This window comes from Triticum aestivum, chromosome 3A (genome assembly GCF_018294505.1).
Source record: "Triticum aestivum cultivar Chinese Spring chromosome 3A, IWGSC CS RefSeq v2.1, whole genome shotgun sequence".
In the NCBI taxonomy this organism is placed as follows: Eukaryota; Viridiplantae; Streptophyta; class Magnoliopsida; order Poales; family Poaceae; genus Triticum; species Triticum aestivum.
The window spans coordinates 657,607,504-657,630,305 of NC_057800.1; the positions used below are offsets into that span (position 1 = coordinate 657,607,504).

The following is a 22,802-nucleotide window of genomic DNA, read 5'->3' on the forward strand; positions in this document are numbered from 1 at the left end:
GGGGCGATATACCCCCTCCCGATAACTTCAACACGAGGGGGGGTCGATATACCCCGTGTCCCGATAACTTCAACACGAGGGGGGGTTCGACCTACCCCCTCCCCAATAACATTATTTTCCCATGTATGTATGTCATCGTTGTCGATATAACCCCCTCCCGGATAACTTCGACCGTGATAACTTATACCACGGGAGCACCCCCCCGGCCCTCTCGCTCGACCAAAACTCTGAGGACACCCAAACCCTAGAAAAAAACAATGTCGGTCTCCTACCCCCTCCCGCCGCGCCCCTACCCTTGAAGCGTTGCCGAGGCCACCCCAAACCCGGAATAAGCTAGGTCTACATTTGCCACTAATATATCCACATGCTGTCATGTTTGTGTAATAATTGCCATGTTGTAATATTTGCAGAAACAATGGAGTTCGGACAAGACGAGGAACAAGAACAGGTGTTGGGGGACATAATCTTAGCCGGAGGTGATGTCATGTCGTATCTTAACGACAATGATGGTCTGGAAGCAGAACAGGGTGAAGAAGAAGCAGGGTACGGTGATCGAAGAATGGAGGAGGAAATACATGATTATGATGGCTCCGGTGACCCAATGCTGGTGCAAGAAGGAGCCCGTGATGACGGCTCCGGTGACCGAACAGAGTCCGGCCAGGTAAATATATTAGTTAAGCCTGTGATGACTAGCTAATTGATGCATTCATTGTTTTGGTATGTACACATATTAATTAACTCTCATCTAATTCTTTTTTTTTCTAGCCCTCCGGATCAAGCACAACTTCGGTAAAGAGATGAGGCCCAAAGAAAAAGTTGCGCTCGGATGAAAGGTTTGAGATCATAGAAATCGTGTGTGATGGCATGCCGATTGAACCCATCCGGACAAAGGAAGCATTTTCTGCTCAGTGCGGGGTTTTTGTTAGGGACAAGATCCCGATCAGCATCCAGCAATGGTATAAGCCTAAGAACTAAGACCTTGAGGTGTCTTATGTCAATGATATGCAGAAAGATGATCTTTGGACTAAGCTGAAGGCAAATTTCACCCTACCGCCAGAGGAGGATCCGGAGAAGCCAGTTAAAGAGCAATTAATCAAGTCTCATGCTCTTAAGAAGATGGCAGAGCTATTCAGGAGGTGGAAGAATGAGCTGAAAATGTTTGTCGACAATGAAGAGACACCAGAATTCATCTGCAGATATGAGAAGATCAGAGATCACTGGCCCGCATTTGTGGCCTACAAGACATCGGAAAAGAGTAAGAAGATGTCGGCGACAAACAAGAAAAATGCTGCAAAGAAGAAGCTTCACCATCGCACGGGGTCAGATGGCTACCTCAAAGCCCGGCCTAAGTGGGCCAACACTACTAGGGAAAACCTTATACATAGAATATTACCAGCAGCGCGGTTTAAAAACAATCGCTACTGCTACTTAGCAGTAGCGCGCTGCAAGAGACCACGCTGCTAATACCCAAATAGCAGTAGCGCGCTAGGATAAAAGAGCGCTACTACTACAATTGCCAGGGCGTTGCCCCCAGACTATGCATTGTAGTAGCGCCCTTTTCATAGACGCGCTACTACCAAATGAATAGCTGTAGCGCTGATGAAACACCCCACGCTAGTAGTACTAAGCTTGTCACTCCACCCGCACCACCCACCCCACCAACAACCGTCCCACTCCACTCCCACACCACCCACCCCCTGATGTAGATCGACATCCCCTCCACCGCCGGCCACCCCTTCCCCCTTCTCTCCTCTGCCGTCCCTTGCTGCAGATCCACTCGAGCTCCTCCGTCCTCTCCCCACCACCCGGATTCCTCTACAATCCCGCCACCGCCGACCCCCACCGGCAACCTCACCTCTCCCTCCATGGATGGATGGGCCAACAGATCCACCCACCCACCCATGGATGGGGCGACAACGCCGCCCACCCATGGATGGGATGGATGGGGCGACCACGCCCGAAACCCTAGCCCCTCACCCACACATGGATGGGGATGGGATTGGGGCGACAACGCCGCCGGATCCGCACCCGCACCCACCTGCAGCTCCATGGACCCTCCCCGGTCGCAACGGGATCCGCCCCTTCTCTTCTCTCGGTGGGGCGCGGCACACCGGGAGCTTGCTGCGGTGGCCGTCGACGCCAGCAGCATCTCCGACGGGCTGCATGACCTCGTCATAGCCCAAGGTATGCCTTCCTCCTCATCCTTCCGCCCACATCTCTTCTCCATCTCCTCTCAAGTGGAGCAGCTTCGTGCTGCAGATCCAACCTCTTCTACCTTCGACCGACCACGGCTATGGCAACCAGAAGGCTACGTACGATGTGTTGGATGATGAGGTGGACAACCTTGACGCCGCCGCACAAGACGACCATGTCCATGTCGCCGCCGGAGGATGCCTGCCAGGACGGCCAGTTCCAGGTCGTGCCGAGGGCCCAGACGCTGCTGGACGCGGTGCCGCAGCCGCCGCAGCCGATGGGGGAGAGGGGCATCCCTGAAGCTCTGAAGTTCTCCATGGCTCATGGTGAGTCTGCTCTGTCCTTGAGATGGGTATTTGTTTTGTGGCGTGGGATGAGCTTGTTTAATCTGTGCATGCTACACTTGCTAGTAGAAAAGAGTAGATAGTGGTGTGACACATGGCTGGGTTCGGCTCTCAGTAATTTAAGTTTCAGCATTCACACACAGAAAAATGTTTCAGTACAAATTTGGCAATGTTTGTAGCATATGTAGACATAGAGAATGCAATTCTAGGAGAGCTTAGGTAATGTCAAGTGCACATAGTATGATCTTAGGTGTTTATCTCAGATAATAGGGTTATTACAAGAAAACCGTGTAATGCGCCGTGAGAAGAGTATGATGTGCCATTCCTAATGAATTAGTTAAATATGTGCATGTTAGTAGAAAAGAGTAGACAATGATGTGATACATGTGAATGCCACAGGGTTTGGTTCAGCTCTTGGTAATTTAAGTTTCTGTATAAATTTGGCGCTATCTGTACCTATTTCTCGACATAGGTAGAAAAATTTGGTGTTGTTCAAAGAAAGGTAGATAATTTTTAGTATGAAGTGTAAACCCAGATACTAGAATGCTTACCGCAGTGTGAATATGTGAGTTAATTAGCTTAAATTAGATAAAAAATTAGTACTCCCTCCATAAAGAAATATAAGAGCGTTTAGATCACTGAAGTAGTGATCTAAATGCTCTTATATTTCTTTACAGAGGGAGTACTTTCCAATCTGCAAAAAAGTACTGATCTTAATGCTCTTAAATTTACTGGTTTCTTCTAGCAAAAGTATTGCCAATTTGTGTATACCTTGATTCAGAGATCAATCACATCTTGATTCAGAAAAAACGTACTGCACAATTATGCTATTTCCTGACATGAGAAGAACACCCCAGCGCATAACTAGTCTGTAGACGCGTGCCATGGAAATTCTGACAATTTCTTGGGTTAAAGAAACATTTTCTTTTATTCAGGCATGGCATGACACCAAAAGAACCTAGTATGTAACTAATGCTATATAGATTCGATTCTTCTGAAACTTATGCTTTTTTTGTTCGAAGACTGAACTTATCCATTTGATATGGAAAATTGAACATCATAAGTTAGATTGCCATGGATTCATAAGTCGGACCTACTTCTGTTTTTATGGATCTTGGAAATATGATTGATGGTGCATTTGGGTTCAAGTAAAGGAGGGAACAGTTCTGAGCACTCTGCAGGTGATCCAGAGGTTGATCCCAGTTCTATTTCGTATTTGGTCGCGGTCTGATGGATTGCTACTGATGCTAGTTGGTGGTTATGGCAGGGACAGAGACGGCCACCGAGTGAGCGAGGGAGGGCCCATGGCGCTCTCCTGCATGAGCTGCTCATCCGTTTCCAGTGGCCCCTTTGTGCGCCGGCACGCAGAGAGTCCGCCCTGGTTGGAACAAGATAAATGAAGTGGGTTTACGAATTTGAGATCATTCTCACTAGCTTTGGTAACTTAGAGATATTTAGCATTCTTAACAAACCCCTAGCATCTTCTTTGAGTTAGTAATGTTATTACATACGTCTGTACTGTTGATGGTTACTGAAAGGATCGATATGGTTGACTAGAGGGGGGGTGAATAGGCAACTAACAATTTTTAGCTTTTCTTTAACAAGTTAAACTTTGCATCAAAATAGGTTGTCTAGAAATGCAACTAGGTGAGCAACCTATATGATGCAACGAGGATAAGTACACAAGCAAGCAAGAGATATGAAACAAGTAAGCTTGCTTAAATAAAGGCACGAGATAACCAAGAGTGGAGACAGTGGAGACGAGGATGTGTTGCCGAAGTTCCTTCCCTTTGAGAGGAAGTACGTCTCCGTTGGAGCGGTGTGGAGGCACAATGCTCCCCAAGAAGCCACTAGGTCCACCATATTCTCCTCACGCCCTCACACAATGCGAGATGCAGTGATTCCACTATTGGTGCCCTTGAAGGCGGCTACCGAACCTTTACAAGCAAGGTTGGGGCTCTCTCCACAACTTAATTGGAGGCTCCCAACAAAACCACGAAGCTTCACCACAATGGAATATGGCTCCGAGGTGACCTCAACCGTCTAGGGTGCTCAAACACCCAAGAGTAACAAAATCCACACAAGAAAGTATGGGGGAACCAAATATCCTTTGGTGGAAGTGTAGATCTAGGTCTCCTCCTTCAATCCCTAGCAAATCAACAAGTTTGAGTGGCTAGAGAGAGAGATCGGGCAAGAGAGCTTGAAGGGCATCAATGGTGGAGTGAGAGAGGTCAAAGGTGGGAGTGGTAGGTGGGAGAAGCCCCCTTAAGTAGTCTCCCCACAATTCCAACCGTTACTGCGTTTTTGCACTGCAGCGGTACAACCGGTCCTCGTCCCGGTACAACCGGGACTCACGGTGTAACAGCAGAACCCTACCAAGCGGTACAACCGGACAGGCGGGCGGTAGTACCGGCTAAGAAAGATAACCAGACTAACCGCCTGGCTACCGCACAACCACCGCATCAAAACAGGAGCTTGACCGGTACTTGGGCGGTGCCTGGCCGGAACAACCGCATGGCCTTGAGCTCTTAGGCGGCTAAGTTCTGAGCGGAAGAACCGCTCGGACCACCGGTGGTACCGGTCATCGTGGAACGACCGGACCAACCGGGCCACTACGGCCCAAGAACAGCATCAAACCAGAGGCGAGAGCGGTACTTGAGCGATACATGGACGGAACCACCGCCCTAGCTGTTGCAGAGCATGGTGGCGGTACCACCGCCCGGAGGCAGCGGTACAACCGCTCGAGCAAAAGCTGGTGAGCGACAAGACCCATCAGTACAACCGCTCCAGAGAGCGGTACAACCGCTAGGCAGAAACAGTGAGCAGGAAAGATGGGAAGAGGCAAGGAAAACTCTCTCTCTCTCTCTCACACACACACACACCTGAGGAAGGCAAAGAGAGGGTGAGAAAAGTGTACGTGAACTGATTCCCCCAGAGCTTCCTAATGAGGATTCCCTCTTGATAGTACGGGTACTCTACGACCAAAGAAAATAAAAACGTAGAGGACACGTCTTCGATCTTTTCCTTTGAGAGGTAATAGCAATCTGATGTAAGCCTAAGCATCGAGAACCTGAAACATATAGCACACGTTTAGACCACAAAGGGTTGTCATCATCATCCAAAACATAAAGTAGGGAAATGGCCTTTCAATCTCCCCCTTTTTGGTGGATGATGACAACAACACGATTTGCAAGAGATAAGTCAATGAAATTTAGACGGAACTCCCCCTGAATGTGTGCCCCAACAAGTACTAGCTGTTAGAAAGCATGGGCACACTTTCAGGACTAGACTCCCCCTAGATTTTATAGACTCATCACTCTGAGCTCAAAAGGATAGACAATATAATACTTAGAGGCAATAATAATGATAAAGACCTACGAATAAACGGAGTAGCAAGTCTAGCAAGTCTCACACACAGCACGGAACGAAACAAGTCCACAAACAAACACAAAAACACGAGAACAAGAGAAAACAACCCAAGCAAATCCCCGAGACCTATAGAACCCTCTCCCCCTTTGGCATCAAGACACCAAAAAGGAAAAGAGCGAAGCTAGCGACCCAAAGCTCAGGCGTCCTCCTCTGACTCCTCAGTCGCATCTGGATCTTCATCATCAGAGTCATCATCGTCATCGTGATCAGATACTTCCATGGCATTGTCAGCTGCTGCAAACGAGGATGATGGCTGGGGAGGGGCTTCATCATCATTCCAGGTGCTATGGGTAGAGATCCAACGCTCCTCTGGGGTGATGCTCTTCTCAGAGCCACTCTGAACCTGCATGTTGAGGTGCTTCATCATTGCAATTTGGCGACGCCGTGCGAGCTTCTCATTGACATGTGCCTCATACATCTTCTTCTGGATGTCAGCCTGGAGACAAAAGGTCTTCTTTACCTTGGCAGTAAGTTTGGCCACCCACGAAGGCTTGGCCCCTGGCTCCAGCTCAAAGTCCTCATCGTCAGAAGTAGCATAGACATCCTCAGGAGCATGTTCAGGGAAGTGAGGCTGGGCATGCTTCTTCTTCTTAAGGAGCTTGACCTCATGAACAGTGAGGTTGTCTGGAGAAGTGAGGAGCTCTCCAGGACGACGAACAACCCACACAGAGTTCAGAAAGCACATGACAAACGGAGCATAGATTGGGACTTTATGGTAGATGACCATGTTGTACATCTCATGCCACAACCAATTTGACACATCAAACGTTGCCCCTGTCCCCACCATGGTCTTCATGGCAACCATCAAATCAACCAGATAGCCATGAATTTCATCTTGATTGTCCACCTTGGGCAAGAGCACATTGCGGAACACTCGGTGCATGATGTCATAGACCTTCTCCAAATCCTTGGATTCTCCAATAATCCCACGGCCCCGAATGTACAGAGGGGCAAGCTTCTCCTTAGGCATGGACTCAGGAAAATCATGAGGGCGAATGCCACCCCTTCCTTGCAGACCGGTATCCTCGTACCCAATAGCATTGCAGAAAGCCCTCCAGGGAACGTGAAACAATTCATCGCGACACATGAAGGTGAGAGTGCGCGCATCATCTTCCCCAAAATGAACCATGGCATAGAACTGATGGATGAGTTGAACATCAAAGTCACAGTTGACTGACATGATCTTGACAAGATCAAACTCCTCGCAGAGAGCTAACGCCTCACCAAAATACTCCATGTTGTTCCTCCAATGATCAAAATCAATCGTCCACTGCTTGGCATATCTATTCTTGTTGTGCTCAAAGAGTTCATGAACAATCCGCACTTGCATCTCATTCCGGAACTGAACAGTGGTCCAACGGGGAGCAATGGGAACCTCATACGGATTCTTTGAGCGGTAGGCTTCCCAATCCTTGGCTTTCCAACGATGCAACGGCATGACCACACGTTGCTTAGCAGCTGTAGACTTTTCACGGCGAGTAGGCTTGGTGGGAATCACAACTTCTTCATCATCTGACACAACTGGGCGCAAGGTCCTTCGTGCCCTCTTCTTGGTCTTGCAAGGAGCAGAGCGAGAACTAGAGCCACCTGAACACACACACGAAAAGAACACACACAAAACCCAACAAGGATGAGAGGATTGCACCCACTAGCAGAAAAGGAACAAGTTGCAACAACAGAGAAGATAGAACAGTGCTTAGTGGTTGATATACTCCGGTTGTACCGGATCTTCCGCCGGTAGTACCGCTCCAGCGGTTGTACCGCCCGTAGGGGCGGTAGAACCGCTGACAGTGGCACTACCAAGGAAGATAGATCTAACCGAGGCATACGAATCACACAAGTAATATTCCGAATTCTAAGTGCTGCAAACAAGACAGGAGGATAACAAAGAACTCTTCTAAGCCATAGCTCAAACACTAAACGCGGAAAGATGGGTAAAGCCCTAGGCAAGGAATAACCCTAAACAAAAATCTAGAGGCAAAGAACACGAGGCATTAACACCATCCATGGGAAGAGTTCGGAAGGCCTCCACGGAGAGAATCCATGGAGATCCAAGGATCCGAAGCGCGAGACGCACTCCGAGGCAGGGGTAGAGATGGCCGGTGGCTAGGGCAAGAAAAAGAGGAACGAGGGCGAAGGGAAAAAGACAACCCTTCAGCCCCGTCGAGTATATATAGGCCCGTACGCACGCCCCGGTAGAACCGCTTAGGGGAGCGGTTGTACCGCTCGTCTGGTACAGACCGGTGGATGGAGGCGGTACTTCTGGTGCCTGGAAGGCAGCGGTAGTACCGCTCGGCAACAACCGGTAGTACCGGACGTGGGTTACCGTGGGATTGTGCGGTGGAACCGCCCAGGCACTGAACGGAAACCCTTGGGACGGCACAACCCGGTACCAGCGGTAGAACTGCTCGTGGTACCGGTTGTACCGCCCGACCACCTAAGCCCAAGCCAAGATCAAATGAGTGCAATCCGAAGGGAGGAAGAAGGGGCACAAAAACAGGAGAGAAACAACACCCTAGGAGAACCTAACACAAAGAGCAAAGAGAGAAAGAGAGAAAACAACACGAGAACAGCAAGGCTAACTCCAACTCCCCGAAGAGAGGACGGTGGCCGAGGCCACCTATGTTTGAGTCAATTGGTATGGCACTGCGAAGAATTATCCTTGTGTCCATGACCAAAACTCGTCTTTGAAGCACAAGTACCATCAGATATGGCTAATGTGAAAGACACAATCAATTTATGCATAATGGGGGGAGGGAGAGTTCACTGAGAGAACAACACTCCCCCTATGTCCATGCCTACACCTAAACTAGACAACAAGTTGAGCGTGGTAGGGTGTGCAAGGGTTCAAGCCACATTGCTCGAATCAATGATATTTAGATCATGCCTTAACTTGCGAAATCTTGCTTCATCTAAGGGCTTTGTGAAAATATCTGCAAGGTTGTCATGAGTGTTGACATAGTTGAGCTCGATCTCTCCTCGTCTAATGTGATCCCGGATGAAGTGATACCGGATCTCAATATGCTTCGTCTTGAAATGTTGTACTGGATTGAGAGAGATCTTGATGGCACTTTCATTGTCACACCAAAGAGGAACTTTGTCACAAGTGACACCGTAATCCTTTAAAGTTTGCCTCATCCATAGGAGTTGAGCACAACAACTACCGGCAGCAACATACTCCGCCTCAGTGGGCGAGAGAGACACACAACTTTGCTTTTTGGAAGACCAACTTACCAAAGAGCAACCAAGGAATTGGCACCCTCCAGAAGTGGACTTCCTATCCACTTTTTCTCCCGCCCAATCGGAATCCGAGTACCCTACAAGCTTAAAGTTTGATCCTCTAGGGTACCATAGGCCAAAGTTTGGGGTATGAGCCAAATATCGAAAGATTCGTTTGACCGCCACATAGTGACTTTCCTTAGGTGCGGCTTGAAACCGTGCACAAATTCCCACACTCAACATGATGTCCGGTCTAGATGCACAAAGGTAAAGCAAGGATCCAATCATGGAATGATATACCTTTTGATCCACCACTTTACCATTGGGATCTAAGTCAAGTTGGCACTTGGTGGGCATTGGAGTGGAAGCCGGCTTGACGTCACTTAGCTTGAATCTCTTGAGCATGTCTTGAGTGTATTTGGATTGATTGATGAAGGTTCCTTCTCTTATTTGCTTCACTTCGAACCCTAGAAAGAACTTCAACTCTCCCATGGAGGACATCTCGAACTTTGAGGTCATGAGAGCGGCAAATTCCTCATTGAAAGCTTTGTTAGGAGAACCAAAGATAATATCATCAACATATAATTGGCACACAAACAACTCCCCTTTGACCTTCTTAGTAAAAAGAGTGGGGTCGATTAGCCCAACTTCAAAACCACGGTCTTGTAACAACTCGGTAAGGTGGTCATACCACGCACGTGGGGCTTGTTTAAGACCATAGAGCGCCTTATCGAGTTGATACACATGATCGGGAAAGTAGGGATCCTCGAACCCGGGGGGTTGCTTGACGTAAACCAATTCATTAATGGGACCATTAAGAAAAGCACTCTTCACATCCATTTGTTGTAACTTAAAATTATGATGAGAAGCATATGTAATTAACAAGTGAATGGATTCAAGACGAGCAACGGGAGCAAAGGTTTCACCGTAGTCGATACCCTCGACTTGGGAGTAGCCTTGTGCTACCAAACGAGCCTTGTTGCGAATGATAATCCCATGGGCATCTTGCTTGTTATTGAATATCCACTTGGTTCCAATGACATTGTGGTTCCCCGTTGGCCTTGGCACCAATCTCCACACTTTGTTGCGCTCGAAGTTGTTGAGTTCTTCGTGCATGGCATTGAGCCAATCCGGATCTTCTAGCGCCTCATAGACCTTGTGGGGTTCCACACAAGAGACAAACGCGTGATGCTCACAATAATTTTCTAATTGTCTACGAGTGCTTACCCCTTTTCTTAAGCTTCCAAGCACATTCGTCATGAGATGATCCTTGGTGGAGAGCTTGGATGCAATCTTGGCGGCACGACGCTCTAATTCCTCCTCGGTGGTGAGTTGAGGAGCGGTTACTTGATCATCTTGAGCGCCGTCATGAACTTGTTCTTGATCTTGAACTTGCTCGGGGGAGAGAACTTGACCTTGGGCATCACTTGGTGTGTCAACACCGTCTTGAGTATGATCTTGCCCTTGGTCTTGTTCATGAGGTTGAGGGCCTTCACTTTGTTCTTCGGAAGCGTGTGGGCCTTGGGTTGGTGATGGCTCCACTTGAGTGGAGCATTGTCCTTCTCCTTCGGCCACAAGGGGTTCCTCAATGGGTAGGATAAAACCAACACCCATTCTTCTTATGGCTTGAGGAGGAATTTCATCACCTACATCACAAGTGCCACTTTGCTCCACTTGGGAGCCGTTATTCTCATCAAACTCCATGTTACACGTCTCCTCAATAAGTCCCGTGGATTTATTGAGGACACGGTAAGCATGAGAGTTTGTAGCATAACCAACAAATATGCCCTCATGAGCTCTAGCCTCAAATTTAGACAACCGAACACCTTTCTTGAGAATGAAACACTTACACCCGAACACCCGGAAGTACTTGAGGTTGGGCTTGTTACCGGTGAGTATCTCATATGGAGTCTTGTTCAAGCCCTTGCGGAGGTAGAGCCGATTGCATGCATGACACGCGGTGTTGATGGCTTCGGCCCAAAAGTTGTACGGAGACTTGAACTCCGCCATCATGGTCCTTGCCGCATCCATCAACGTCCGGTTCTTCCTTTCCGCAACACCATTTTGTTGAGGGTTGTATGGTGCGGAATATTGATGCTTGATTCCCTCATCACTAAGAAATTCATCCAAGGTGTAGTTCTTGAACTCGGTGCTGTTGTCACTTCTTATTGTCAAGATCTTTGCATTGTGTTGACGTTGTGCTTCATTTGCAAAGTCAATGATGGTTTGTTGGGTCTCGCTCTTCCTCTTGAAGAAATACACCCACGTGTACCTTGAGTAGTCATCCAGAATCACCAAGCAATACTTCCTACCTCCAAGACTATCGAAGGATGGAGGCCCAAAGAGATCCATGTGAAGGAGCTCCAAAGGCCTCTTTGAATAAATGATAGTCGTGGGAGGGTGAGCCTTCTCATGTAGCTTTCCTTCGATACAGGCACTACAAGCACGATCTTTAGCAAAACTAACATTCGTTAGTCCACAGACATGGTCCCCCTTGAGGAGACTTTGCAAAGATCTCATATTGACATGGGCTAAACGGCGATGCCAAAGCCATCCCACATCAACTTTAGCCATTAGGCATGTCGCGGTCTTAGTGGGTCGCTCCGAAAAGTTAATCACATATAGACCGTTCTCGACATGCCCAACAAAGGCTACTTTAAGAGTCTTGCTCCACAAGAGGGCCACGGTATCGATATCAAAGAAAGTGGCAAAGCCCATGATTGCAAGTTGACGAACGGAAAGTAAATTGTATGCAAGGGACTCAACAAGCATGACCTTCTCGATCGTGAGATCATGAGAGATGACCACCTTGCCAAGTCCCAATACCTTAGAAGATGAGGCGTCACCCCACTCGACATTGGTGGGCATAGATGGAACCTTCTGCACGTCCACCACCAAGTCCTTGCTTCAGGTCATATGATTTGTAGCTCCGCTATCAAGCAACCATGATCCACCACCGGAAGCAAACACCTACAAGATATCAATGCTTGGTTTTAGGTACCCATTTTGTAATGGGTCCTTTGATATTAGTAACAAGGGTCTTAGGAACCCAAATAGACCATTCAATGTATTCATGAAGAGAACCACAAATTTGGCATAAACATGCCCATCACTAGCACGGCATAACACATAAGAAGGATTAAAATCGCCGGCTTTGTTGGGAGGGGTGACATTGCCCTTCTTGACATTATTCTTCTTCTTCTCCTCGGGGGCACTCTCTCCCTCCCTCACAAAGGTTTGCATGAGAGGAGGAGGCCGTTTGGTCTTGTCATTCTTCTTCTTGTTCTTGGAGTCGGGGACGTACCCAACCCCTTCCTTGGCCACACCTCCCTTTTGGTTGGTCAAGAGATCGTTGAGGTTCTTCTTGCCTTGTATGCAAGTCGCAAGACCTCTCTCAAGTTGCTCCTTCAACTTAGCATTTTCCTCAACAAGATGTATATGCTCACAACACGGGTTAGTAGCATTTGCATTATCAATTAAAACCATATGAGGAAAAGTTGCTTTCTCCCTAGTTAGCTTCACTTGGAGTTGATCATGAGACTCCTTGATACTAGCGTGAATACCCTTCAAGGCCTTGTGGGCCTTGTCAAGTATATCAAACTCCTCTTTGAGTCTAGCAAGATCAACCCCGAGTTTGGCCTTCTCGGAATTTAGCACACGAGAAACAACGAGGGCATGATCATAATCTTTCTCTAACGTAGCATGATCTACGTTGTGTGACTCCTCAAGAGCCAAACGAAGACCACGCTCTTCCTCAAGAGCATTGGAAAGATCCGAAATCTCATCGGCATAGTCGCGACTATGTCCTTCCATCTTAGAGATGGTGTCTTCGTGAGCCTCGATAATGTCATTGGCCTCACCAAGTTGTTCCAAGAGAGCAATAAAGTGCTTCTTGGATTTTCCCTTGAGTTTGCCCATAAAGGCCTCAAACTCGTTAGCCTCCACATTAGCTCCCTCAAATTCATTAATGCTATCCGTTGGGGAAGGATGATTAATGATGGTAGTTTTGATGTTGGAGGTTACCTTGTTGGTGGCTTTAGCCATGAGGCACTTGGCGGTGATGCTCTCGTTGGGTGAGTCGAAGAGAGACACCCGTGACGTTGTTGCAATGGCAACGGAGGCCATGGCAACCGACTCATCATCTTCATCATCGTCATCGTCCTCATTGTACTCTTCTTGCACAACCAAGGCCTTGGGATGAGTCTTCTTGGTGAAGTTGTTCTTGTTGGGGAACGACTTGGCCTTGTCCTTTCGGATGAGTTTGCCACCATTGTCTTCCCTCTTCTCATACGGGCATTCCGCAACAAAATGACTCACGTTGCCGCAATTGTAGCAAGTCCTTACACGTTGCTTGCCCCTTGTACCACTCGAGTTGTTTTTGCTAAAGTTTGGCCTTGAGTTTTTCTTGCTCCAAAATTGCCTTGAAGCAAGTGCCATGTGTTCATGATATGCATACTTCGTATCTTCGGGGTTGCTCTCCTCTTCTTCCTCTTCTTCGTCTTCCACTATGAGCTTGGCCTTCAATGCAAGGTTAGGCTTCTTTGCCCGTTGAGAACGAAGCACCGCAATGTCGGCGGTCTTGTCCAAAATGTTCATGGCCACAAACTCATCCAACACTTCGCTTGAGGTCAAAGTGTGGAAGTCCGGTCTTTGATGAATGACGGAGGACATGGCCTTGTGATAGGGCATCATTGCCTTGAGGAATTTGTGCTTGATCCAATTGTCATCCGTGTCCTTGCTCCCGTGATCTCGTAGTGAGACCGCGAGTTTGGTTACTCTCCGATAGAGCTCACGAGGTTTTTCATCTTCCTTCATTGCAAACTCATCGGCCTCATCTTGTACCACTTCATAGTTGGAGCGTTGAATGCTTGCGCTTCCCCGGTAGAGAGACACGACACAATGCCATGCATCTTTGGCCAAGGCGAAAGGACGAAGATGAGGTAGGTCTTCGGGTGGAATAGCATCTTGAATGATGAAGAGAGCATTCTCATTGAATTGATTGTCCGCGGCTTCTCGAGGAGTGAAGTTGCTTGGATCATGTGGATAGAAACCTTCTTCATTGATTCTCCAAAGGTTAGTGTTCACATGATTTAAATGACCTTTAAAGTGGTAAACCCAAGAATCAAAATCCTCATTTTTCACAATCTTAGGGGGAGGACCGACATGATTCAAATGAGTGGAAGGAATCGGTCCACCATAAACAAGTGGTGGTTCCACATGGGCAAAGATGTTGGTGCCATTCTTGCCACTAGAAGAAGGAGCCTTTTCACTACTATCTTCCCCCTTGTCGGGGATAGCATGCGTCACCTTGTTGGCGGGATCACCCACTTTCAACGATGCGGTGGATAGTTTAAGCCCCTCAAGAAATTTAGTAAACATGCTTTCGACTTCAGTCGTCATGGAGGTTTTCAATGTCTCCAAGGCCATATTGAACTCCTCACGAGAGACCGAAGTTCCCCCATCTCCCGTAGACGAGATCGGATTCACACCGGAGTGTTCCTCCACACCGTCTACGGTATCAACCATACTCTTTGGACGGTAAAGTCCTTAATAAAGAGACGAGGCTCTGATACCAATTGAAAGGATCGATATGGTTGACTAGAGGGGGGGTTAATAGGCAACTAACAATTTTTAGCTTTTCTTTAACAAGTTAAACTTTGCATCAAAATAGGTTGTCTAGAAATGCAACTAGGTGAGCAACCTATATGATGCAACGAGGATAGGTACACAAGCAAGCAAGAGAAATGAAACAAGTAAGCTTGCTTAAATAAAGGCACGAGATAACCAAGAGTGGAGACGGTGGAAACGAGGATGTGTTGCCGAAGTTCCTTCCCTTTGAGAGGAAGTACGTCTCCGTTGGAGCGGTGTGGAGGCACAATGCTCCCCAAGAAGCCACTAGGGCCACCGTAATTCTCCTCACGCCCTCACACAATGCGAGATGCCGTGATTCCACTATTGGTGCCCTTGAAGGCGGCTACCGAACCTTTACAAACAAGGTTGGGGCTCACTCCACAACTTAATTGGAGGCTCCCAACAAAACCACGAAGCTTCACCACAATGGAATATGGCTCTGAGGTGACCTCAACCGTCTAGGGTGCTCAAACACCCAAGAGTAACAAAATCCACACAAGAAAGTATGGGGGGACCAAATATCCTTTGGTGGAAGTGTAGATCTAGGTCTCCTCCTTCAATCCCTAGAGAGAGAGATCGGGCAAGAGAGCTTGAAGGGCATCAATGGTGGAGTGAGAGAGGTCAAAGGTGGGAGTGGTAGGTGGGAGAAGCCCCCTTAAGTAGTCTCCCCACAATTCCAACAGTTACTGCGTTTTTGCACTACAGCGGTACAACCGGTCCTCGTCCCGGTACAACCTGGACTCACGGTGTAACAGCAGAACCCTACCAAGCGGTACAACCGGACAGGCGGGAGGTAGTACCGGCTAAGAAATATAACTGGACTAACCGTCTGGCTACCGCACAACCACCACATCAAAACAGGAGCTTGACCGGTACTTGGGTGGTGCCTGGCCGGAACAACCGCATGGCCTTGAGCTCTTGGGCGGCTAAGTTCTGAGCGGAAGAACTGCTCGGACCACCGGTGGTACCGGTCATCGTGGAACGACCGGACCAACCGGGCCACTACGGCCCAAGAACAGCATCAAACCAGAGGCGAGAGCGGTACTTGAGCGGTACATGGACGGAACCACCGCCCTAGCTGTTGCAGAGCATGGTGGCGGTACCACCGTCCGGAGGCAGCGGTACAACCGCTCGAGCAAAAGCTGGTGAGCGACAAGACCCAGCGGTACAACCGCTCCAGAGAGCGGTACAACTGCTGGGCAGAAACAGTGAGCAGGAAAGAGGGGAAGAGGCAAGGAAAACTCTCTCTCTCACACACACACCTGAGGAAGGCAAAGAGAGAGTGAGAAAAGTGTACGTGAACTGATTCCCCCAGATCTTCCTAATGAGGATTCCCTCTTGATAGTACGGGTACTCTACGACCAAAGAAAATAAAAACGTAGAGGACACGTCTTCGATCTTTTCCTTCGAGAGGTAATAGCAATCCGATGTAAGCCTAAGCATCGAGAACCTGAAACATATAGCACACGTTTATACCACAAAGGGTTATCATCATCATCCAAAACATAAAGTAGGGAATGCCCTTTCAGTTACTACTGTTAGTTATGCACTTGAGTGATGGGTCTGTAGGATAATAAGATCATCAACTCTGCTACACAGGGTCTGTAGGATAATGCTGATCAAAATATTGATATGTTAGGACTAGTTTCCTAGTGCAAATGCACTAAGAAAAATCATGCGCCAATTGACATTTATGCTAGCTAGCTATATTCAGTTGGTAGGTGCTCGTACTTAAACTGCACATTTAAAATTTAAGCTTTGGTAGTGTTATCTATTTAGTTTGATTTATACACTGCATTCCCAAGCTGAAATATTTTTTGTAACGGAAATATATAGTCTGAGTTTCATTCAGTTATTTGTCACTTTTTAACTGAATATCTTTTTGTAACTGAAATATATGTGTACTTACAGTGCATATTCGCATTGTATTAGAATCTTAGTCCTTTTATCCTGTATTGTCTGAGATTATGCTTCCTCTCCATTTATTCATTATATCTATATGCCTTGCTGATGCTCATTTCTATCGCTGTAGGATAATGAGATGTTGAAGCGGCAGAGTGAATCCATGAGACTGTAGTGCAATTGCACCGTTCCATTGAATATTACTCAGGAATAAGGACATTTCAATGGCAGATTAGCTCTATTTTTCCTTTTCATTTTTCTTACTATTGGAGTGAGGACATGTAGAAAGAGAAATTGTGTGGTAGCAGATATGGCAACTGTGTGATAGTAGAATCAGGAATAAAGAATATGGCAACTGTGTGATAGTGACATTTTTCCATCACTATTGTTTCTCAGAATTGTATGCATAAAATGGAATTGGTTGATTTTTTTAATCCTAAATAGTTAGTAGTAGCGTGGGAGCAAATTGAGCGCTACTAGTATTTAGGATACTAGTAGCGCTGGTATTATAAGCACGCTACTACTACTTCGTTAGTAGTAGCACGGTTCTGTAATAGCAGTAGCGGGTGTCACACACGCTACTACTAACAAAGTTAGTAGTAGCGATGGTCTGCCCGTGCTACTACTATCTATTAGCTATAGCTCGATACTAGTAGCGCGAGTACCCGCGCTGCTAGTAGCCATTTTACCCGCGCTGCTAGTAGCCTTTCTCCTAGTAGTGCAAGGCTGAGAATGATCTGCTTGATAAAGGGATCGAACCAGAGACAATGAACTGGCCAGACCGTTGCCGGACTTGGTTCTTCGGGGCTGGCGGAACCGTGGACCCTGTATCAGGGAAATGCGTTTGGATGGACGAGCAAATGAACATACCAGTCAAGAAGCTAAAGCACTATATCGATGTAGCGCAGCAAGGGACGTTCGTTTCAGACAGAGAGAACGACGAGCTCACAATGACCCTCGGGAATCCTGAGCACCCTGGATAGACACGAGGCACGCCAGGCTCCGTTCCGTGGAAGGCTGGTTTTCCGGACGCAAGCGGTTACAAATGCGAGGAGAGGAGGAAAAAAATGCAGCAGACCCAAATGCAGGCGCTACACGCAAGGGTGCAAGCGATAGAGGAGAAGCAAATCACAGCAAACGAACTGCCGAAGCTTCCCCCGAAGCTACCCCGCCATCTCAGCGGAGAAGCAGCGTGGCTTCCACCGAGCTGCTTCAGCCGGAGCATGTCTTGACGGCTCCTGCCAGCTATCCCGTGGATGCTATCATGGAGTCTCAAAATTGCCACCTTATGACGCAATGGATGAATTTGAAGGTCAAGGCGGCTGTTGGCTTTGTTTTTCCTACTGAACCCGGCGCAACTTTTCACTGCCGGCCGATTCCAGAAGGATATGCTAGGGTGATGGTGGATGAAATAACGGAGGGATTTGAGGACCTCCAGCTTGACCACCCTACCGGTGAAGGGGAGACTCGGTTGGGTTCTGCTCTGAAGACTCCATGCCTATGGTGGAAGGAGCTCTTCAACCTTCCGAATGGACGCCTCCGCCTCCTCCTCCTCCTCCGGTGAGTCAGGGCACTCTGCCTCCTCCACTGCCTCCTCCTCTGGCGAGTGACGATCAGGGCACTCGGCCTCCTTCTCCGGCGCGTGGCGGCACTCCGCCTCCTTCTCCGCCTGCGCCGGCGCGCCCGAGCAGCCAACCTCCTCCTTCTCCGCCTCGTCAGCAAGGGCGTAAGAGACCCGCCGCCGCTTCGGCTGCTCCGGCGCGTCGTAGTCCTTCTCCTCCTCCTCGTAAGCAAGGAAAGAAGACAGCCGCAGCCGCTCCGTCTGCTCTGTCGGCGTCTAGTAGTACAGCCAGAGGCAGGAGGCAATACAGATTCGGTCCTTCTCTGAAGACTCCAGAGAAGTTACCATACGAGAGGACCCCGGAGGAGAACGCCGACATCGCGCGAGCCGAAGTGAGGAACTTCTTTGAAGGGGTGAAAGCAAAGAAACATCCACCTCCGGAGGAGAAGGTAGATCCGGTGAAAGCGAAGCGCACTCTGGCTACCCTGAAAAAACCAGCAAAGTCTCCGCCGAAAGGCAACTATGAGCGCATTATTGAAAAGTCATTTGTCGAAGCGGAGCGGTCGGGAAGTACTGTCAGTGATCAAAGGCTAAAAGAATGATGAGCTGGGAAAAAAATTCCCCAGCTCGGCGAACAAGCGAACCAATCGTGCCCCCCGCTCAAGGTGCCTACTAATGATCCAAGGATGGTGCCCGGTTATAGCAATCTTGGAGATTACATGCCTGACAATGTACATTATGAGTTCTTGGAGGTGGAGGAACACAGATACGAGTACGGGAAGCCTCTCGTCAAAGATGAAAGATCTCTAACAACGACGATGCGAAGATTCCATGATTGGTACATGAAAACCTGCAGAGAGTCTGGGGGGAGGAATACTTTGCCGCTGAGAGTTAGAGATGAGCATGACCCCGTTGGAATTGAACTGTTGAATGTTCCATTTGAGGAGTTCTTCCAGTTTTTCAATCAAAAGGCCCTCGATAAAGCAACGGTCACTTGCTACTGTCTGTAAGTAGTACTACTCCTGTCATTAAGTCTCTCTATATAGGTCAACTCTTTCATTGCATGTATTTATAATTATCCTCACTATATTATGCAGATTGAAGATCGCCGAATTGAAGAGAAGACAAATCGGTGATATTGGGTTCATTAACACAAATCTCGTAGATGCAACTGAGGTTAAATATCGTGCCGACGATACCGAGGCCAACTTGCTACGATCGTTGGTAATAAATGAAAACAAAGATATAATACTCTTTCCTTACAACTTCAAGTGAGTGTTAATGTCTTGTACATATTCGGTTTCCCTTATTAGTCCAGGTTATAGTAATGTAATTGATGAGTTATGCATGCGTGTGCAATTTTCACTATATTCTCCTAGAGATTAAGCTTGAGCAGGGACTAGTAACCGTCTTAGACTCGAGACGAAAAGATCCCCAGGACTATGCGGACATGACTCAAATGCTCGAGAAGTAAGTTAAATCGATCATTATCCACCATATCAGCAACTTTGTTCATTTCCTGATATATCAAGTAATTGTTTTCTTTGTCTGGTAGGGTTTGGAGAAAATTCATCAAAAAAGCTCCGGGACTGCCGAAGAAGCTGCAATTTAGACACCCGAAAGTAAGTACTATAGTAACATGTTCCGCGCATCTCCTAGTGATTCAAGCGCTAGTTTGATTGACCTCTATTTCTTGTAAAGTGGTTGTGGCAGGAACAAGGGAATGATTATTGTGGATACTACGTTTGTGAGTCCATCCGCTACACGACCTATAAATGAGGGTATTCTGATGAACAATATGAAGTGCGTAAGCAATAATATTCACAATTTTATTTTATTATCATCATTTGTGTTGAGTTTCATTTATTCAAATTAGATCTTTCGGATGCGGGATGAACTCCTAGCACCAGCTCGTATGCGAACAATTCAAGAGGTATTGGCGGCATTCTTCCTTGACCACGTGATCGCTGAAGACGGAGAATACTATGTGAATCCTGTGTTCGTATATAATTAGGAGATTATATTGTAAGAGATAATTATTGTATATATGTAGCCGGTAGTGTCAGATAGATATACGAGAACTTGTTGTTCGACTAATCTCTCGGAGAAGAAGAGGTGGTCGATACCACTTCTCTCTGTATGCATATATGTTCATGACAATCTTCTGTTTCCTTCGTTTGCTTACTAGCTAGCTAGCGTGTCTAGTCCTCTCTATACGTATATAGTACGTAGCGTCGACCAAGCACGGACATATGAGATGACACTTCTCTTTATTAATTAGCTAGCTAACACAATATATGAAACACCTAAATTATCTCCCAACCCCCCCCCCCCTTCAAAAAATAAAATAAAAACCTTAGCCCCTGAAATGCTGACGCGTAGATGCCTATTGGTTCCGGTTGATGGCGGTTGGTGCCATCAATCGGGACCAAAGACAAAAAAAACCCTCAACCCCTGAAATGCTGACGCGTGGATGCCTATTGGTCTCGGTTGGTGTCACCAACCGGGACCAAAGGCCCCTCCTGCATGGCCTCAGCGCACCGGCCACATGAAGACCCATCTGTCCCAGTTTCTGTTTGAACCGGAATTAAAAGGCCAGGGCATTAATAACAACCCTTTAGTCCCGGTTCAAAAACCGGGACAAAAGGCTCTTACCAACCGGAACAGAAGACCCTTTTTCTACTAGTGTAAAAAAAAGACCATATGTTTCGAGAGAGCAAGTGCGAAGCACTAGTTCTGAATGCAGATAATATGGGCATAATCAACATGGGAGGACGATGCCATCTTCGCAACTGCCAGCCAAACTAGTCATTCGACTCATTCAGTGAAGCACCCGGAGCTACTTGCTCAAACATACTATAACATGCGCCATGCAAAATCAACAAGGAAGGGTTCCAAGTGTTCAACTCCATAATTACTCCCTCCATTCCACAATGTAGTGCTTCCTCTATCCACATGCTCCAACTTTGACCGTAAATTTAACTACCAAGACCGATTGCGGCGGGAGCAAAAATTATATCAGTGAATTCGTATTCAAAAGAAGTTTTCAATTATATAATTTTTTCTTCCGCCGCAATTAGTCTCGTTGGTTAAATTTATGGTCAAAGTTGGACCTCAAAAAGCACGGATGCACTATATTTTGGAATGGAGGGAATATGTTTTATAATACTAAGATAAGAGCACGTACAGCGGTACAGGGGAAATTCCAATTAAAGTTCAACACTGCAAGGTTCCAGGCATAAGTAGCAACAGACACTGGCATAAACTCATCAATCCCAGGGGCATCTATATACTCCCTCCATTCCATAATGTAGTGCTTCTTCTATCCTCGTGTTTCAACTTTGACCGTAAATTTAACTAACAAGACCGATTGCGGCGGGAGCAAAAGTTATATCAGTGAATTCGTATTCGAAACAAGTTCTCAATTATACAATTTTTTCTCCCGCCGCAGTCGGTCTCGTTGGTTAAATTTATAGTCAAAATTAGACCTCAGGAAATGCGGGCGTACTATATTTTGGAATTGAGGGAATATATTGATATAACACACTGATGGAAGCTAATATAGATACTAATTCACCACTCAGGACGACTGCTGTGCTTTGCGTTGTGCCTTGCCATTAAGGGCCGCAGTGCGAAGACCCCTTTGTATCAGGCGCATCTGTTCTTCCCAGTCGTCCTCGTCGGCGCCGCCGTCATGACCCCCTTGTGTTTTGCGCCTCTTCTCCTCGTTCCACTCGTCGAACATAGATGGTTCGACCACGATTCCGTGTACTTTGCTCCTCTCTTCCTTGGTAAAGTCAGCATATCGGTATGGCTTGTACCGGGCTTCACCCGGCCGTGACGCGGCATTGAGCTCGTTCACCCGCTTGACACACCCCTTGAACAGCTCGTAGCGCCGTGCCTTCTCCTCGTTCTTGTATCTGCGTTTGTGCACCACCATCCACTCCTCGAACCTCTTCTTCATGGCTCTCTCCTCCGGGTCCTCCTCGGCGGTGGGCTTCTGAGCTGCAGTTGCAAACCAGGCAAAAGGCTTGTGGGCTAAGTAACAATTAAACGAGGCAGGAGATCTAAATTGATAAGGCAGATCCATTTCATACCAACTGGCAGTGGCCCCTCTGGATTCGTTTTGAGGTAGTACCATATGCCTCCAGCAAACACAGGTAAGGAACCCAGGGAGATAACAGTGCCAAGTGACAAGCCTTTGACTTGGCCAGTGGGCAACCTGCAAAGAACAAACGTTTGCGTAACAGTATTATGCGTATGTCATGGGCTTTGCATATAACTGGGCCGCACGGGGCATAATTTCTGTTAACGACTTGGCGATGGCAGTAGGCAGCGAAATGACAAAGTTGACTAGTATAGCCCAGTAACCCTGTACTAGTATGCGCAACTCATTTAGTGCAGAGCCTTTTTGAATTATGTTTATTACTTATGAAACAGTAGGTGGGTGTTTAGTTATTTGTATGATTCAGTATATTTTATGAATACTTTCCCCCCTCCTGGATGCTGCTTCATACAATTAC

At 47.4% G+C, this 22,802-nt stretch overlaps 1 protein-coding gene across 1 annotated transcript; it reads right to left on the reverse strand.

Moving 5' to 3' along the window:
* Positions 1-21,650: 21,650 nt before the first annotated feature.
* LOC123058979 (uncharacterized) lies at positions 21,651-22,520 on the reverse strand. Its single transcript, XM_044481645.1, has 2 exons — positions 22,377-22,520; positions 21,651-22,284 (listed from the first exon to the last, which is right to left on the reverse strand). Exon 2 carries the CDS (start codon positions 22,241-22,243, stop codon positions 21,860-21,862), a length of 384 nt encoding a protein of 127 aa, XP_044337580.1. The 5' UTR covers positions 22,244-22,284; positions 22,377-22,520; the 3' UTR covers positions 21,651-21,859.
* Positions 22,521-22,802: the final 282 nt, after the last annotated feature.